This window comes from Anoplophora glabripennis, unplaced genomic scaffold (assembly GCF_000390285.2).
Source record: "Anoplophora glabripennis isolate ALB-LARVAE unplaced genomic scaffold, Agla_2.0 scaffold958, whole genome shotgun sequence".
Lineage (NCBI taxonomy): Eukaryota > Metazoa > Arthropoda > Insecta > Coleoptera > Cerambycidae > Anoplophora > Anoplophora glabripennis.
The window spans coordinates 50819-71052 of NW_019417032.1; the positions used below are offsets into that span (position 1 = coordinate 50819).

The 20234-nt window shown below is 33.9% G+C and overlaps 1 protein-coding gene across 1 annotated transcript in view; it reads right to left on the minus strand.

Moving 5' to 3' along the window:
• LOC108915291 (lachesin-like) overlaps positions 1–20234 on the minus strand; it is a gene marked incomplete at its 5' end in the record, with an annotated part of 141306 nt that overhangs the window by 39470 nt on the left and 81602 nt on the right. The window contains one exon of the mRNA XM_018721280.1: positions 2166–2450. Within this exon, the coding sequence (XP_018576796.1) occupies positions 2166–2450 (285 nt within the window). The remainder of the gene's footprint in view (positions 1–2165; positions 2451–20234) is intronic.

Sequence of the window (20234 nt, forward strand, 5' to 3'; positions counted from 1 at the left end):
CGTTCAGCGGCTGCGAGATACAGGAAGTGTTATTCCTCGAGGAGAAGGACGTGGTCAGCAAGTGAACCTTAATGTCGAAGATGCAGTGTTGGAAAATCTTGTCGAAGATCCCACAATTAGTACTCGACGGCTTGCACAGCCAGTAGGAACCTCATCTCGTACCGTACATCGCATCTTAAGGCGCCAGCTGTTGCACCCCTATCATCTGGAACTAGTTCAACAGATTTTACCCCCGGATTGTGAGTAACGAATGCGTTTTTGCAGATGGTTTTTACGGCAATGTGCCAATCAAGTAGACCTTATGCCTTATGTTTATGTAATAGATGAGGCGACATTTACCGTTTCTGAGACACAAGGTATAAAGGTCTGTTTCTTATATTTTTGTATATCTGATATCCTACGGGATATAACTAGTATAATTCGGTAACCATATAAGGGAGCATTAGTTGAAAGATTGTCATAGACGTATTAATGAACATATTGAATAATAACGGGGTAAGAACTGATCCCTGAGGTACTTAAAAGGTAGCAACAGTTTCGGTCTATGTAAAACCACTGTTTACCAACGGAAACACATAATCATTGGTGGACTGAAGTAGATGCGACTGTAAGTGCAGGATGATGACCATCCTTGTTTCAAATGAGGATCATTCGTTCCAGAAACATAATAAACGAAGTTGCTACAAATAAAATATAGAATTTTATGATTTTGATTTAGAACCTGATTCTTTGGAGTTATATTAAAAAACTACATACGGAGATTATGGGGGTTTGAAATGTAAGGAACGTTATAATCATCTAAAATTAACATGTATAAGAGAATATAAGTTAGAAGATTGTCATAAATGTCATTAATGAACATATTGAATAATAACGGGCCAAGAACTGAACCCTGAGGTATTCTGGAAGCAACAACAACAATTTCGGTCGATGTAAAACCACGATACTGAATTTTCGATGATCTTAAGTTAAACTAAATTTTTTTAGTAGTATTGTAATATACAGTAATATACACTGTCTCCCAAAATAATGAACAAAATTCATATTTTTTCCCGGTCAGATTTTAAAAAATTCCTGAAACTTTTCTGCAATATTTTCTATTTTATCGAGCCATGTTTGACAGACCTATAACATTATCGACATTTTTTAATAGGACGCTCTATATTTTATAGTATAAATAGATAGCCCTTCTAAAGACAAATTCATCGATAAAAGGTACAAAAAAGTAGGTATTTTTTGTCGTAGTTGTCAAAAAAATGTAAAAAATTGTGTTTTATGTCGTACTGACGACTATTTCAAACAATCATTCTGTACTATAAAAATCGTACCTACTCTTAATTAATCTTTTTCTACTTACTTTAAAGCTTTTTTTGACATTTCTATTTACTAATTGACCTGTTTCAGCGATTTTTTAAAATTTCAACTGGAAAAAAATATGAATGAACACAGTGTACAGAGTGTCGCGCTTAAATGTGATAACTTCTGTAACTTCTTTATTTTTTGGTCGATTTCAAAAATTTTTATTTTGGAATGTGGGCTAAAAAAACTCTGTCTAACTGTGATATTGCTGTATTTATTAATGAAATACACGTACAACTAGTGCTTGTCTGAAGATGTATCGAATTTGATGAAACTTGGTGATAAGACATTTTAAGAGATGCTGAATGAGAATACGTAGGTAATGTTTTTTGGAAAAAAAATCGCTAGTACCAATTAGCTGTTTCGACGTAAAAAAACGCGTCCTAGTTGGCCGTGAATTGCATTAATAAAAACAGCAGCATTACAGTTAGAAGGAGTTTTTTTTATTCTGAATTCTAAAAAAATTTTTGAAACCGGTCGAAAAACAAAGAAGCAACTACAGGCTTGTATCACATTTAAGCGCGACACCCTGTATAATAAAATAAATTCGCTGTTGTGAATCGAGCTTTCATAAAAACGTTTTGGTTATTACTGATTGTATTTTTAAGGTGTAAGACATTAATAAGTAAAAACGGAGTAGAAGTACATAATAAAAAGCAAACTTTGACCAGCCTTGTATTTTTGTTTACATCAGTCAGGGCGGACCGTAGCCGTCTAGCAGCGAAAGAGAGAGATGAGAACCCCAGATTCAAAACGAAACGAAAGGACAAATTCCCTTGTAAGTTAAGCAGATATATTTTATTTACCGTATAGGCGAATGGAACCTTCCGTCTCCCCTAGGGAATTCTTGGAGATGCATCGATAGTTACCGAAGTCGCCTACTTGTAGGTTTCGCACCGTCAGTTTCATGTGGGCCCGGTAGCTGTTCTCCATCGTTTCGGTGCCGTACTTTTTCGTCGGGAGTAGCATGACATTGTCGTATACCCAGTAGCTAATGGCCCTGGGATATGCCTCGGTATGGCAGTCTATTGTCACGTCGGTCCCTGCAGGGGCGCCAACCAACTGATTCGGCACCCAAATCATTGGCGAAACTGCAACAAAGTAAAGATAAATCAGTGCTTCAGAAAAAAAAATACTTTACTAGCAGATACACAGGGTGTCTCAGGTATTACTGGCATCCTCGCAAGGAGTGATGGTATAGTCAGAATAAATGTGATTTGCTCAAATATATCTATAACTAAATGTTCACCGTTTTCGAGATACAGGATGTCAAAGATTTCAAAATTATTTTTTATTTACTTGAAAGCAACAATAATTCTTGATTGTGATGGGATATTTTGGTATAATGTTTAAATATTCCCATTATCACCAATGGCGTAGAAACTCTGAGGTAATCTCCTTTTATGAATACAATAGGACGCCACTGTTTTAATTACAAAAAATGTAAGATGCTTTAAGTTTTGATTATTTTGAACAAATAACGCAGGCACATAAAAAAGTCCAAACTCAAGAGACCTACATATCGTAAGGATTTCGATGCCAGGAACATGATCCTTTAGTAAAAATTCTAACTTATCGATGAGAAAAATAAAATTTTTGAGTGGAAACTGACCCAAATATGGGTCAAAACTGATTTTTTTCTAAATTTCGTCCATATATATCGTTTTCGATGTATTTTGAGAGGCTGAACACGATGGCATTAATAACATTTACCCTTGACCTCGATATTTCTCAGAAATCTCCACTATTTAGCTGAAAACTGGCTCAAATATGGGTCAAAATAGATTTTATCCTAAATTTTGTCTAAATATATCAATTTCGTAAGCGCTGAACACAATGTCTTAGTAAAATTTACCCATGACTTCGATATTTCTCAGAAAATCCACTATTTAAATGAAAACTGACCCAAATGTGTCAAAATAAATTTTTTTCCTAAATTTTGTCCAAATATATAACTTTCGTAGGTGCTAAACACAATGCTGTACACACAGGGGTAAAATAAACACATGGGTAAAATGTACCCATGATTTCGATATTTCTCAGAAAATCCACTATTTGAGTGAAAACTGGCCTAAATATGTATGAAAATTGATTTTTTCCTAAAATTTGTCCAAATATATCAATTTCGTAGGCGCTAAACACAATGCTATAGTAAAATTTACCCATGCCTTCGATATTTCTCAGAAAATCCACTATTTGAGTGAAAACTGGCCTAAATTTGCGTCAGAATTGATTTTTTTCTAAATTTTGTCCAAACATATCAATTTAGTACTCGCTGAACACAATGCCTTAGTAAAATTTACCCATGATTTCGATATTTCTCAGAAAATCCACTATTTGAGTGAAAACTGGCATAAATTTGCGTTAGAATTGATTTTTTCCTAAATTTTGTCCAAATATATCAATTTTGTGGGAGCTGAACACAATGCTTAGTAAAATTTACCCATGATTTCGATATTTCTGAGAATATCCACTACTAGAGTGAAAACTGACCTAAATGTATCAAAATTGATTTTTTCCTAAATTTTGTCCTAATATATCAATTTCGTAGGCACTGAACATAATGCTTTATTTTATTTACCCACGATTCCGATATTTCTCATAAAAAAGCCACTATTTGAGTGAAAATTGAGTGAATATATGTCAAAATTGATTTTTTCCTAAATTTTGTCCAAATATATCAATTTTGTGCGAGCTGAACACAATGCTTATTAAAATTTACCCATGATTTCGATATTTCTGAGAAAACTGGCCTAAATTTGTGTCAACATTGATTTTTTCCTAAATTTTGTCCAAATATTTAAATTTCGTAGGCGTTGAACACAATGCCTTAGTAAAATTTACAAATGATTTCGATATTTCTCAGAAACAATATCATCTGTATCCAGTGAAATTGGAATCATATGGTATCCACTATTTGGGTAAAAACAGGGTAAAATATGGATTTTCTGAGAATTATCGAGGTCATAGGCAAATTTTAGTAAGGCATTGTATTCAGTGCCTACGAAATAGATACATTTGGACAAAATTTAGGAAAAAATCAATTTTGACACACATTTAGGTCAGTTTTCACTCAAATAGTTGATTTTCTGGGTCTTGTGCACGATGGTCCAGAACTGATGGTTTGACACCATTACAAGAAAACGAAAATATGTCAAGAATTTGTCATAAAACTTCTTCTTGCCCTAAGGACTGTGAAAATATTTTTCCTAATTTCACAAATATTTTTTTTAACAATGCTATAAAGATTATGCTGGAGAGACCTCTCAACCTGCAAAAGACGAGCACAAAGATTACTTTAAAAAACGAGAATTCGAGAATTCAAAAATTTGTTAGCCAAAATTTTGGAGAAAGAAAATAAAGTATAAAGAACAGGCGACGGAAGCTCGCGGTAAGATGAATTTGGTCAAGTTGTAGATGCCCGTTTTGAAGTTAGAAGAGATACTATCTACTACTTTCTATTGCACCCTGTATGTAGCAGTACCATTGTGTAGGTCGTATGCAGAGACAGAATAGAACGATCGATAAATATATATAATAATTATTTAGAAATACAAATGAGCGAAATACTTACGGGATTCCTTTGTTTTTCATTACAAACAACCATTAAAAACATTCGCTACTGGATAAATAAAATCGTATGTACACCTAGTTGGCGGCAGATGGATCCAATAATAATTACTACAGCGATACGTGCTTATCAACTAATTTTGTTAATTAGGGCATACAAACAAGATATCACTCGCAGTACGAAATGATGGAACAGGGATATTTTCGAGGATTTTTGACTGGATGTAAAAGCGGAGTGTGCATTAATGTCAATTTTCCGTTGCGAGTACGTGTTTAATTTACATTTTATAATACTACTTCCATTTGATTTGATCGTAGAAAAACGGGTTCGTTAAATTTCATTTTTGCAGCGCTCGAAAGTTACACAGTTTCATTTCATGTTCTTTAACGAGGCATGTTTTTGTGCCTTTTCAGTCTATCTTTCGAATCCAAATCAATAAACACTGATTTAAAAAAACGGTAAATACAGGCTGTTACAAATTCGCTTTTCACATACAGGGATCTCGGAAACGGTAAGAGATACGAAGTAGCTTAAATGGGGGCAAAGTTGCATGATCAGGAACAGTTTTCAAAATACAGCGAGTAGTAATATTGGGGAGTTTCATCGCAACGTGGCAACAGCGCTTAACCTAACGCTTCACAGCTGGTGCATACCACGTGTGCACGCGGCAGACTTATCCTACGGAAAAAATGTAAACAACTATTATTGTGAAACATTTAGTAAATTTCAAGACAATTGTTTTCCAGTTTTTTAATAAATAAAATAAAATTTATCGATTTTGTAGTATGAAGATAGTGTTGTGCTTAAATTTTGGCTCGAATTTTAGTAATTATGAATCTCTTAAAACAGGAACTTAACTTTTAATATTTTGAGCACTCAAGAAGCCTAGAAATGGGTAACTATGGACGCGGGAATAAAACTAATAATAATTTTTTATTTTAATGCATGGTGGTAATAGTTTAAATAACTAGATGGATTTCACAAGGTCTAACGACACTTACAGTGTACGATAATTCAATAAACAAAGAAATCTATATAAAAAATTTAGATAAATTTGGAACGAATACACTGAAGATGAATTTTTCGAGACAAAACGTCTGAATCTGGTTCTGGCTGAGGCAGTACAGTATTGGGGGTTATGAAGGCTTGCAAAAAATGTAATAAAATTTCTAGGGTCGTATTTAAAAAAATGAAGTTGATGATGGTCCTGGAATCCTGATCCTAGTTTGTATCTCTTACAGTTTTCGATATCCCTGTAGTGAGAAGCGAATTTGTAACAGCCTGTATACGTTTACTTCTTAATATGGCGAATGAAATGAAACAATGTGAGTGCATAAATTATTACACTGAGTACTAGCAATAAAAAATCAAACGTTTTTCTCTGTCGGTACATTTTTTATACACAAAAATGTTGATAGAAACATTACTAAAACGTTTATACAACGTTTTTAATTATAGATGTGATAGATGTTAAAAAACATATAAACAACACTAAAAAAAAATAAACGATTTTATAATGATAAATAGAACGCAGCATATTCGTTATGGCAGCAACAATCATATTTTTAAAATGTGTTTGCAGAGGAAAATTATTTTCAAAATCGTTTTTTAAGTTTACAGATATACAGTGTGTCTCGGTACTTGGTACAAAAAAAGTCGAGTACAAATAGATGAGGTCAGTTCTTCATATGGACCTTCGTTAACAAGTTACGGGCCCACGAATGTTGAAAATTAAAAAGTTGTTTTTATTTACAGTCTCTAAACTATTAACTTGAGCATGATGCAAATTTGGTGATTGATAGCCAAGAACCAAGAACGGCGGTGACAACATTTTTAACATTAAGGCGATGTTTCGCATTGTATTAACTATGTCCTGTACAAATTTAGTTTCGTGCAACTCTCTCGGTTTCAAAAATACGATACCTACGTATGTTTTCAGCCACGAAATTTGGATAATTCCAAATATTTCGAATTTTCATCACCAAGAACGGCGGTGACAACATATTTAACATTAAGGCGATGTTTCGCATCGTATTAGCTATGTCCTGTACAAATTTAGTTTCGTGTAACTCTCTCAGTTTCAAAAATACAATACCTGTGTACAGGGTGATTCACTATATTTTGACCCCCCCATTAACTTTTTTGTTTTAAGTTATAAAAAAGTGTGAAATACAAAAGTTGCACGATTTTTTATGAAGTTTTCGAAAATGATAATAGAAAAACAAATGAAGGTCAAACAAAATGGTCGGGGATGTTAACTTTGTTAATTTAAATGGAACAGCCTGTATGTTTTTACATATTTGGATGGATCATTTTCGAAAATTTCATAAAAAATCGTGTAACTTTTGTATTTCACATAATTTTTTATAACTCTTAAAACAAAAAAGTTAATGGGTGGTCAAAATATAGTGAATCACCCTGTACTTGTGTTATCAGGAATCGTAAATAAAAAATCTTTTTTATTAGTATCTGGTGTCTTTGCAATGTAAAACGTTGCGAATTGTGAATTTTTTTCAAAAATATTACACTATTCTGTTATATTTTGACATTTCACAAAAAAGTACTCAACCCACCGCTTATAAAAAGCCTTATAAATGTATTAAGAGAGAAGTGTAATTAAATTGTTTAATTAATGCTCAGCTAAAATAAATTCCAGTCTTTCAGTCCCGTAACAAACGTTATTTAATACTGACTATTTTCAAGAAACATTTTATTTCAGTATAAGACATTACAAATATCAGGGACTCACGAAATTCGGTAGAACTAGGGGATTAAATTTATCAACTTAATATAGTTGTGATATAATGAAGTAATTTGTATTCTTTCTTACTATAGAATTAATTTGAATACAATATACGAACTTCATCAATATACATATTCTGGCTTTATAACTAACCCGGGAAACTAACAACTTTATTGTCAAAAAACAAGCCTGGATAAATTCAATTAACATATATTGTGTTGTGTATTAGTTATTGTATAAGTCTAATCAATACAATTTCACAACCTACTTAATCGGCTTTCATAGGTGTCTCCTTAATTTCAGTTCATTTTGTAACTATATCGAGGCTGGTTGTTGTAAAGCTTTTTGTTTGTATGCCTCGTCACCAAAACCAAAACCTTACAATCATTACCATAGCTCTGTAAGCTAAAAATGTTTAAATTTATTACCGATGTGCAAAATAGCAATAATTGATGAAAAAAAGGCAAAATAATCAAGTTTTTCGGATAATTTTTTAAAAATATTTTAATTGTTCCGAGGGCATAAAAAATACTTTAGAGCGTAATAAAACAACACACCAAATTTCATTAAAATCGGTTCGATAGTTTTCGCAAAATAATTGTTTCAAATTGTTGTTTTTCAAAATTTTTTTCAAAAAATTATTTTGCGAAAACTATCGAACCGATTTTAATGAAATTTGGTGTATTGTACTATTATAGTCCAAAGTTTTTTTTACCGAAATTAGAATGCCCTCGGAACAATTAAAATATTTTTAAAAAATTATCCAAAAAACTTGATTATTTTGCCCTTTTTTCACCAATTATTGCTATTTTGCAACTTCGGTAATAAATTTAAACATTTTTAACTTACAGTATATTCTTCCAGAATGCATAGGTTCCAAAATATATGTAAAAAAACTTTACACATTTTTGCAATTTTGAAAATGTTCCGGACCTCGCCCAGATCTAGGGATCTACATTTTTATTATGTGAGTTATACTGAAGGTAATCCAGAAAAATTTGCTTGCCTGATCTCACATCCACCTCAAAACAAATTCGCTCTGGTCTAAACTTAAAATTTGGAAATTATTTATTTATTTAATTTAATTCATCCAACGGGAAGGGAATTTAGTAAAATTAAAAATTACCAAAACAAAAAGATCATGATTAAAACAAAACATCCTGTTTCACTAACTAGTGACACATTCGACTACTACTTTTTTTAATACTACTGCTACTGCTACTTTTACTTGAAATCGGGAAAGGGTTATAATAAATAATAAAATAATTGTTACATTTGAAATTAGTGGTTCGCCTTTTGCTGTCGTATATTCTAAAATTTATTTAATAATAAATTCTTTACTTTGTTGCAGGCATATTAGGGATTCAAAAATCGTTCGGAATGACCCAACTTGACCCTACAAAATTTGATATAAACATAAAGAAGTTGTGCCATGAAAGATATTTTCCAGAGGGTTTATTGCCCGGGTAGATATAGGAGTGACCGGATGAGAAATGGCTACACGTTTGGACATGTCACAAAATATTACATGTACAATATGGCAACGGCGTTAGGCGTTAGGGGAAAATATACGTCGGCCCTTTGGATACCTGGTAGAATATAATAAATATGCTTTTATATTTTACAAACAAAAAATGGAAATCTGTCTCTAGTCCATAGTTTCTATTTATGTAGAAGGTGTGGAGGTTCGGGTGCGTATTTCTAAAAGGGATAAGGAGAGGATCTTGCATGAAAAATGTCCTTTTTTGAACCCCCATTTCCCTTTTATGGAACACCGCGCCGAACACTTCGGAATTGTAATTAGGAAACGGAGATGCTTCAACCATTTTTGTACATGTGTAACTCTTTAATAAATACAAACACTATTTTTTTCCGCTAGTGCAGTGAATATGAAAGACCAAACATGTATGTTAACAATAACTGACAAAAAAGGCAGCAAGCGCAATTATTGAAGGCCACAAGAGTTAAGAATATTACTTTATATTCCATTTGGTCGAACAAAGTACCACAATATTCGTGTAGATGTCGCTGCACAAAGTACGTTTATTTTAAATGATCCCTGATGAGACCAAGTAAAATGTGGAAATAAAAAGATCTCCTTGCAGTATATTTTTTTAAAGTGATTAGACTTTGTCAATGGTGATAATAGGATTTTTTTTTGAGCGATTGCGTTGAAAGATTTATTTAAAAATGTTTTTTTGCATTTGAATTGGCTTAATCTTTTAAAATAGAGCAAAAAATATGACAAAGTAAGTTTGTAGTAAATTTTATTCGACTACAGGACGAACTAATCACCCTGTGTGAAAAACATTAGCATTCTTGAGTTTCGGGTATTTGTAGTTTTTTCAACTAAGTATTTATTGTCTTCTAAAATGTAAAACACAAATAAATTTTATACGACTATTGAAATGTTTTGTAGTTCATGATTCATGATTTTATCGGTTTGAAGCAAAGTAACACTAAACTATTTATAATAATATAATAGTAATAATAATTTTATGAATATTTTATTATAAATAAATACACATTTTAGTTAAGTAGCTATACAGGGTAGCCCATCGAAAATGTACCGCATGGCATTACAGGGTAGTAATGAACTTTTCGGCAAAATCCAAAAACAGGTAAAGTTTGCTTCTGAGGGGGACAACTTTTGGCGCAAAAAGCATAGCAAAATCTTCAACCCCCTAAGTGGGGGTGCCATCCCCCAAATTTTTTTAAATGGGAATGGGGGTCAAGTGGGGGGTCATTAGAAAGGGCTTTTAATTCTCTATACATCGATTCTTACTTTTTGAAAATCGATCCATTATTTTAGAAAATATGCAGCTTTGAAAATACGAACAATATTTTTGACGAGAAATGCGAAAATCGATTTAATTTTACTTCAAAACTTACGGTATTAGCTTGGTAAATTCCTTCAAAAGAATTCGCTGTTTTTTTTTTCTGATTTGCGAATTCTTTAGCCTGATTTTGGTGAGCAAAAAATTGTCCGCTTTTTGTTTCGTATTTAGATAGGCCACAAGAAGTTGCTAGATAACTGTCTTGTGACTTGTAGTTGAAGAGTACCAATACTGCCGAGTCTTTTAAATTGATTAATTATGGTGTACTCAATTCCAGAAAGAGTAGAAATTATTGAGCTTTTTTTCAAAAACAATGAATGCGGAAATCGGGTCGCCGAACTGTTCAACCAACGGCATCCTGAGAAACATGCGTCTGGAAAAATTGTTCGCGAATTGGTGGCCAAATTTCGCGAAACTGGCTCCGTTCATAACAAAAAGAGGCAGGTTGAAAATCCGGTACTAAATGAACCTACGGAAATAGCGGTATTGGGGCAAGTGGCAATGGATAGTACGCTGAGTACAATGCAATTGGCTACTGCGACAGGAGTGAGTCGTACAAGTGTCCAACGAATATTAAAAAAATACAAATTCCATCCTTATAAGATTCGGCTAGTGCAAGAGCTAAATGAAGACGATTTTGATCGTCGTTTGCAATTTTGCGAAATAATGACTGAACGAGCGATAAACGATAATTTCCTCTTTAATGTGTGTTTTTCGGACGAGTGTACGTTCTTCTTGAATGGTTTAGTGAATCGCCATAATTGTCGTTACTGGGCTGATACCAATCCAAGGATTTTCCATGAGACACACTCCCAACACCCCCAGAAGTTGAATGTATGGGCAGGTATTTTTGGAAATTCCATTGTAGGTCCTTTTTTCCTTCCTGGAAATTTGACAGGCGATATGTACTTGGATTTACTACAAAATGTCATCGACCCAGCTCTAACAAATATCATAGAGGACGACCCTGCTTACAATGAACACGAACTGATTTTCCAGCAAGACGGAGCTCCTCCACATTACTCGCTCAATGTGCGCAATTACCTAAATGAGACGTTTCCAGGACGCTGGATAGGACGAAGAGGTGCAATTGAGTGGCCCCCTCGGTCACCCGACTTAAATCCTTTAGATTTCTTTCTCTGGGGGCACATTAAAAGCAAAGTTTACAGCACTCCACCTGATACCTTGGAAGATCTGCGAGGACGAATCATTAATGTATGTCGCGAAGTAACACCGCAAGTGCTCCAGAATGTTCGACAACGGTTTGAAGACAACCTGTATCATTGTATGCAAGTTGGCGGACAACATTTTCAGCATTTACTTGACTAATACCGTAAGTTTTGAAGTAAAATTAAATCGATTTTCGCATTTCTCGTCAAAAATATTGTTCGTATTTTCAAAGCTGCATATTTTCTAAAATAATGAATCGATTTTCAAAAAGTAAGAATCGATGTATAGAGAATTAAAAGCCCTTTCTAATGACCCCCCACTTGACCCCCATTCCCATTTGAAAAAATTTAGGGTTGAAGATTTTGGTATGCTTTTTGAAAAAGAAATGTTACTCTACATCTAGCAACATAAAAATACACTGTAAAGAAATCGGTGTGAGTGAAAGCAATAAAGGTTCGGAGGTGAATGCATTGAGTGAAATTATTGAGTACATTTTCACTCAATATTGAGCATTTCGATTATTTTAACTCATTGTGATTATATTTAAACTAAAATTGAGTACTTTCACTCAAATATACTCCTTAAATAAATTCTTCACTTAACTCGTATTTGGTGCACTTGTACCTAAATCAGAGTAAATGTCCTCATTACTGAGCGAGTTTAAATGTATATTAATTTCGAGTTATTTGAATGGCGCCGTGAAAATGGCACCACTTACATATTGCTTCTGTGTTCTCGACCACAGTTGATAGGGACCCTCCAGAAAAGCGTGATCGCCAGGAGAACGCGCCTTAGCCGGTGGCGGCGGGTCTCAATTGGCGGGTCTCACCCAGGACAAGAGGAGGCCCCGCAAAGTGAATTAATTTCAACACTGTATATCCTAATTAATCACATATGAGTGATTTATTTTCGCACTCGATATTTTGTTAATTAAAAACCAATTTATTGGCAGAACAAATGTGGTTTCAACATGATGGGGGGGCTCCTCCAAATTTTGGACATGTATAGATGAAACTTTTCTTGATAAATGGTTTGGACGCAGAGGGGCAACTGAATGGCCGGCTAGGTCTCCCGATATGACTCCGCTTGATTTTTTTTTGGTTTTTTTTATTAACCTTGCAGTGTTGCCGGTGTTAATTTTTTTTTATGAAATTGGAAGAAAAGTTAAACAAATAAGTATTTTTTTATAATCTCCTCGACTCATCCTCGACTTTTTCACCTTAATTGTTGCTTTGCCTGTAAGGTTATGCTTGAAGGGGGCCCGGAAGGAACAGGAATAAAAATTCGGTTCAATTGAGTCGCGATATTAAAACGTTACGCGTTCATTTTTTCGGGTTTATTCTGATAAAGGGGGCATCGTAAAATGAAATTAATAATTCATTGTAATAAATTAATGGGGGGAATTTGTCGGTAAAATCGTCAGGAGTACATCCGCAAAGATGAGGGTTAAGAAGAAAAGAAAAACAGGAGAGTTGAGTGTTAACCGTTATTTATTATGAAAATTAAGGTAAGGATATTACACCCATGCGATTTTGCGGGGAACAATAAAACGTAAGATAATTTTTTACTGGGGGCCATCTTAAAACAAAGGTTTATTTTTCATAGCACAGGATTAATATTCATAATTTATTAATCATATTTTAAAGTACGTTTTAAGACTTTAATATCTCTGAAAAAGTTCGCTTTATTTACTGTGAATTTTATATGGCAATTTAACGCCTCGTTTTTGTTGCCCGCGAATAATACTTTCAAGAATAAAAGTTTTCATATTACCCCATAAACATTTCCTCACGATATTAGCCGCGTAATAATCATATCCCGGTGCCTTGTTCTGTGATTGCTTGATAATATGTTAGTTTTGAGTACGTGTCATGGAAGAAAAATTATTGCTCGGGTCATTAGTAGAACCTCAATTTGTTGGGAAATTGTTTCGTAATATAAAACTAGTCTTTACCGACGTAATTTATTTAAAACATGACTTCCGTCTTACCACAACACGTAAATATCGCATAAAAATAATAACGCACATTAATAGATTTCAGAAAATGACTACTTGCGTCGTCCTGAATTCAATTACTGCCAGTCATAAAGTTCAATTGTCGAGAGATTATACAGCAAATAGTTTATACCTTTGTGGGAACCAATTTACAAGTAAAATGTTTCTAATGGCTTAATAAATAGATAAGTTTACTCCACATGCTTCCGACGAACTTGACTTACAAGGGCAGGCAGAAGTCGTATACAGGGTGTGACGTGTATAATCTATAAAAATTAAACTACGGCTTCATGATGATATTTGTAACAGAAAACTCTTATACGAAAAAGTTCTATCTTCGCGCTTTTTTTTGTAAATTAAAGTTCATTTATTCAACGAAAATGAAGGCCGTCCCTGTGTTATTTATTAAAAACTTTGGAAACAAATAAATAAACAGCAAAAAGAAAACAGCAAAATCTTAATCAAATTTTGAAAATTATTGAAATAATCGGACGCAATTTTTAACAAATCATTAATATTACAATGAAACAAATCACACTAATCTGCTATTTGGTTATAATTAGCCAAAGCAGACTTCTCATTTAGAGAGCTGAAATAGTGATTTTTTCAAAAACAACTGATATCTCGAAAACGCAAAGTTTTAAACACCATGTACATTTAATAAATTCCACCCAATATTAACCAAGGAATTCAATAATGCAATAATATACAGTGTCTTCCATTTAAAATGGCGCCCACGCGAAATGTAACACCCTGTAAAGCTGAAAATATTTCAGGCAACTTTTATTAAAACCATTTTTTTTATAAATTTTACTTTTGCAGGGTTACAGAAGAATCCTTAGGTTGAACACCCTGTTTATTAATTTTGTTGTATTATATTTAAGCTTACTTATTGCTAGACGCAAGAGAGGCAGACGTATTTTAAATATTGCATTAATACTGCATTTTGGCACGAAAAGCATAGAACGAGTTAAGCATGGCAGAAAATTCGAAACTACAATCCAGAATTCAAGAAGGTGGAACACGGCCTTTGCGACATTAATAAGTAAGTGTTTGCAGCAAACTCGCTCGAACTGTGAAGAATGTGGGTATATGTTTTCCTCTTCAGGAAATGTAGAAGTGTATGGATATTTTAAATTATTCAATAAGAAAACGAAAGATTTCGAAAATTACAGAATAAACATGTTAATATTTTTTTATTACGTTTAAATATGTGAACAATGAATTAAAGATCTAGTCAGTTCTAGTCATTTGCTAGATATTTACGTAACGAGATTGTTTTTGCTGAGTTTATTGTAGGTTATTTATATTTAGGGAAATAGTTGTTGATTGGACAACATTTTTAATTAAAAACTATAACACATGTGTGAATAGTTATTTACACCGTAAAGGAGGTATTATTTATCAGTCGAGGACGATTTTGCTAAAAAGTCAAACGTTTTTACAAGAGAACAAATCAACGATTTTCTCGTTCAGACACCCGATAACACATATTTGCTAATGAAGGTAGTGACGGTCTTAGGCATTGCATGCCTTTCTGATGAGTTATACAAACTTACTTTGGACAACGCCAATTTAAAAAGTTTCGACGACATTATTGTAGTTACAATTCCAGATTCTAAAAATGGTATGTCACGTATGATTACAATTACTTCTCGTCTGGGTTCTGTTTCTCACCTAGAAATTCTCAAGAAATATATCAAGGAAATTAAAACTGAAATTTCACGCTTTTTTATGCGCTATCAAGCGGGTAAATGTTACAACCAACCAGTCGACAAGAATACCCTTTCTATGATTCCTAATAAGATTGTACAGTTTTTGAAACTAGAACATCCTGAAACATTTACAGGCCATTCATTCCGAGGAACATCGACAACGCTACTGGCTAATACAGAAGTTGATGTATTAGCAATCGAGAGACATGGTGGGTGGAAATCAGCCACAATTGCAGAAAGTTATGTTGCTGACAGTTTAAGTAACAAAAATGAAATAGCCAACAGGATTCTTTACAATGACACTTCAACTCGAGGTTCTAGTAGTACGTCGCATCATGCTGCTTTAATGGATCAGTCAGATAATATTGAGCCACCGGTGACCGAAACGGAAAGGTCAAACCATGTTGAGAAAAATGTGGCAATTAATAAACGCGAGGGGAATAATTATCCAGATTTTATAAATGTAATAACTGTACAGTTACTGTAAATATTCATTCATAATAATTAATAAAATGGAATGTTCATCTAATATTTCTATTTATATGTTCATAAAATATGCATTTATAACTCGAAATCGCTTTTTTCCCTAGGGAGGTCAGTTACCTCACTTACCTTACGTTGTCCATAGCAACTTTCACTTCTACGGTAAAATCCACTTACCTCCTTAAGAACAATGTATTTAATAGTCTATTTACTGTAGTGGGAGCAGATAAAAATAGGCATTATTGAAATTAAATTTGGGCAAAAATCGTATGGATTACAGTGATATATATTGTTTAATTTTATTAAATTACACTGGTCAACAAAGTTTCGGTTACATAAACAAAGCTGCTATTTATAATTAGTTTCAGAAGTTGTTTTCCTCGTCTTCTGAGTACCTTATCACACCAGATAATCAATATTATTATTATTACGAAAGTCAACAGATACAACTCCTACAATTTTACTTCTCCCCAGATTCAGGGAAATTTTGAGTCACGTGGCAACATCAATTTGAAAGACTTAAGAACAGAGTCCTATTTGTACAATTTCAACCCTCTAGCGCTGAAAATATTCCAGTTTAAACATTTCATATTCTATTCCATGCGTCTATACACTTTAATTTCCGGCAATATCGGTTAAAAATCCTTTGAATCTATTAGAATTTGCTTAGTAGCTTTAAAAGTAAAAATTGAATCGATTTTTTAAATGCATATGATGGCAAGCTTGTATGGTGTTAGGTGGGTTTTATTCAAACAACACTCATCAATAATTAGGACAATCTTGAGGACTTCATCGTTCCGGAGAGATTACCAGCTGCCGCTATAGTCGTGGTAACTATATTTTACCCGAGACCACGAGAGCTACTCGCCAAACCAGGCGGACAGAAAAACCTAAAGTGACCGCACGTCTACCCTGGGCATTTGCAGTCTATTAAGTGGGAGATGGAAATCTGGCCCAGAACGTGTACTCGCCTTTTATTTTTTAACTCCGTAGCCTGTTCGCTATTGTCCTTGTACATACCATTGTTATTTATTATACGCAGAGTAAATAAAAAATTAAATTATTTACAAAAACTTTCTTGAGTTCGATTTTCTCACAAAAATTACCTCCGAGTTAGATTCTATAAAAAAAAATCACGTTACGAGTTATAACGCTCTCAAATTTCTTCAAGCCTTACGTCTAGCTTGTCTCTACGGGTTCATTAGCTACTTAGCTCACACGAGGCACAGTGCCAAGCTCACACGCTACACGGAACCTCAAACCAATTAGTGCCTAGCCCACACAAAAATCAGAATAAGGATCATAAGATTCAATAGAGTCACTGAAAAGACATATACAGGGTCAGTCGAAACCCTTGAGCCAGAACTACATCAGTCGAAACCCAAACTAAAAAGGTGAAGTGAAGTGTATTGCAGTGTCTTTTCCTGTTGATTGTTGACCAAGTGGGACACAGATCGTTGCTATTTTGTGTAATTTTCCTGGACTCATTGAAATTCTTATTCACTAACATATCTTTTTACAAAAAAAACTTATAATGCCTGATAGAACTACTGTATCGAATCTAACGTGAAACTGCTGAAACTTTGTATTAAAGAGGTCAGGTAAATGTGATCTACATAGATTTGCACTTGTTGAAATCATCTCTCCCATCTTGTTCAATTCATACAGTATCGTGGTTGCAATTTCGATATATTTAATTAAACATCAGGCGTACCTCAGGGTTCGATGTCTGGCCCACTGCTTTTTATTCTTTTCGTCAATGATATCGCGAATAATTTTAACGCAAGCTTTTTGCTGTATGCTGATGATTTGGTAATATCCGCTATATTGGATCTGCCATTTTGGAATTTCAAATCCTAATGGCAGATTCTTAATTAGTGGTCTTATAATCACTATTACACGCATTTAGTGGAATATTTTACAAAGTTGAAAACATTTACAGTCGTTTAACACGTCATGACAAAAGTCATTTTCGGACGCATATTTGATGGTATTGTATTTTTGAGAGGAAACACGCATTTTTCTCGAAGGTTCTTGCCCAGACGAACATTTTAAGACGTTTTGATCGGTCATCATTTTCGCACTCAGTGTAAAAAAATTTCACTTAAATTTCACTCAATAATGTATCAGTTTCTGTCCACACACGATTGAGTAAAATTTTCACTATAATTAGTATGAGTATAACTGAGTGAAACTATTGCATGATAAATGAGTTTTACTCAAATCCGAGTTACTGCTAACTATCAATTGAGTCATTTTTTACTCATACTTGGTTTTTAATGAACTAAATATTGGGTGCAAAAATAAATCACTCATAAATGATTAGTTAGCATATACAGTTTTGAAATTAATTCACTTTGCGGGCCTCCTCCTGTCGTGGCTGAGACCCGCCAGTTGAGATCCGCCGCTGCCGGCTAAGTCCTGTTCTTCTGGCGATCACGCTTTTCTGGAGCATCTAACAGGCCTCTATCAACTGTGGTCGAGATTACAGAAGCAACATGGTGCCATCTTCACGGCGCCATTCAAGTGAGGACATTTACTCTGATTTAGGTACAAGTGCACCAAATATGAAAATGTACTCAATAATTTGACACAACGGATTCGCTTCGAACCTTTATTGCTTTCACTCACACCGTTTTTTTACAATGTATGTATATTAAAGTACGATTTTAGTTCTTAATTTAAAGACGAAAGGTGTCCTGCCAGAAATACAAATCCGCAACTTCATGGCGGACATTACAGTAATGTTAGATATTTAGAACATTTTAAGACCGTCCGACTTTCTGCCCTGATTGGACATTCTATAAAACCGTAACATTTAAAGTTGATATTTTGTAATGAAATTCTCCAAGGCTTCCAAACAATCGATGCTGTGTAATTGGCTTTTATAAAAATAAGCAAGCACGAGTCAGTTAAGAAAAACGTATCGACTTGAACTTTTCTGCAATTCGGCCTGTATAAACAAGGAAGGTTATTAAATTTAAGTCCACCTACATGAAATTCTAATACCTTAGGTATTGCCGGTCATGTTGAAACAACGGTAATCCTCTATATTTGACTTTGAACCTGAATTGTGAATAGGTGCACTATTGGATATTTCTGTGAAAGTAGGTCGCTTGCCCCGGTCTAATGAAAGTTTTAAAAGTTAGGAAATGGGAAACGACAATGCGGGATACACGTCTTTAAGAAATATGATGTTGCGCTGAGATACAACTGAGGTTTTCAAAATACCCAGTACTTATCTCAAACGCAAAACAAAAATCTAAAAATAAAAAAATGTGCTGTTACTGGAAAATTGAAAAACTGACCGCTGGACAGACAAGCTGGTGTAACTTCAAACTACGGCGCGCTTTAGTCGCAGACTAGCACAATTGACAACTGGGCTGTGCATTGTTGTCAAATCTTATTTTTAAAGGAAAGGTTATTAAAAAAAATTCCACACCACTCGCTGTGGGGTTTGGCACGGTACTTTTGTCGAGTGGGTGCTCGATACGAGTTTAAGAAATAAATTGTTCGACTAATTATTTAATTAAAAAATAATAATTTCAAATTAGCATTCTGGGAAAGGCGAACTATTAACCCTTAAAAGACTAATCCCTACTTAAACTTATATACTTAATACAATACAAGTATTCCCGGGTATTTTATTATACAGGGTGATTCAAAACTAAATCCGGATGTACAGGGGACTCTTACAAATACAATTTTGTAAATTTTACCCCGACGTGTAAACACATTTGTCTGTCTTACTCAGTTTCTACGAACTAAAACAAATATTGTCTTGTTTCATCATAACACAAATGCTTCACCTTAATAGGTACAAATGTTTTCTTGCTATACACGCAAGCCATTTTTTACACTAACTACTAAAAAACTATTGTAAACCCTATGGCAACGACGGCTGTAAAATCGGATTTCAGTATAATTTTTTTCTCGGAAACTATAAGGGTTTTACAAACATTTTTTTTACGATATTTCTCATGCCGCATCTATTCCCAAATTGTTTTGGATAAGTTGTGAATCACCCTGTATATACAAGAAATATGAAATTTTAGTGTGAATGTCTAGCGCGGAATTGTTATTTTACACTTCGCATTGACAAGGTAAAAAAATATACGAAGAAATATTAAAATTGTTACTACGGTGGTGCATATCAGACTATATCTATCCAACGGTTGATTTCCCATAGGAAGAGCTCTTAGCTAGATTCACCGTGACAGCAGTTGATGTGAGACGTGAGAGTAACCTTCACACAATTGTATACAAACTTATTCACAATGAAATATATTGTCATATCAAGCGAACAGATTTCAATGTTGATGCTCCGTAACTTTAATCTGCATTGAATTAAAATTTTTAA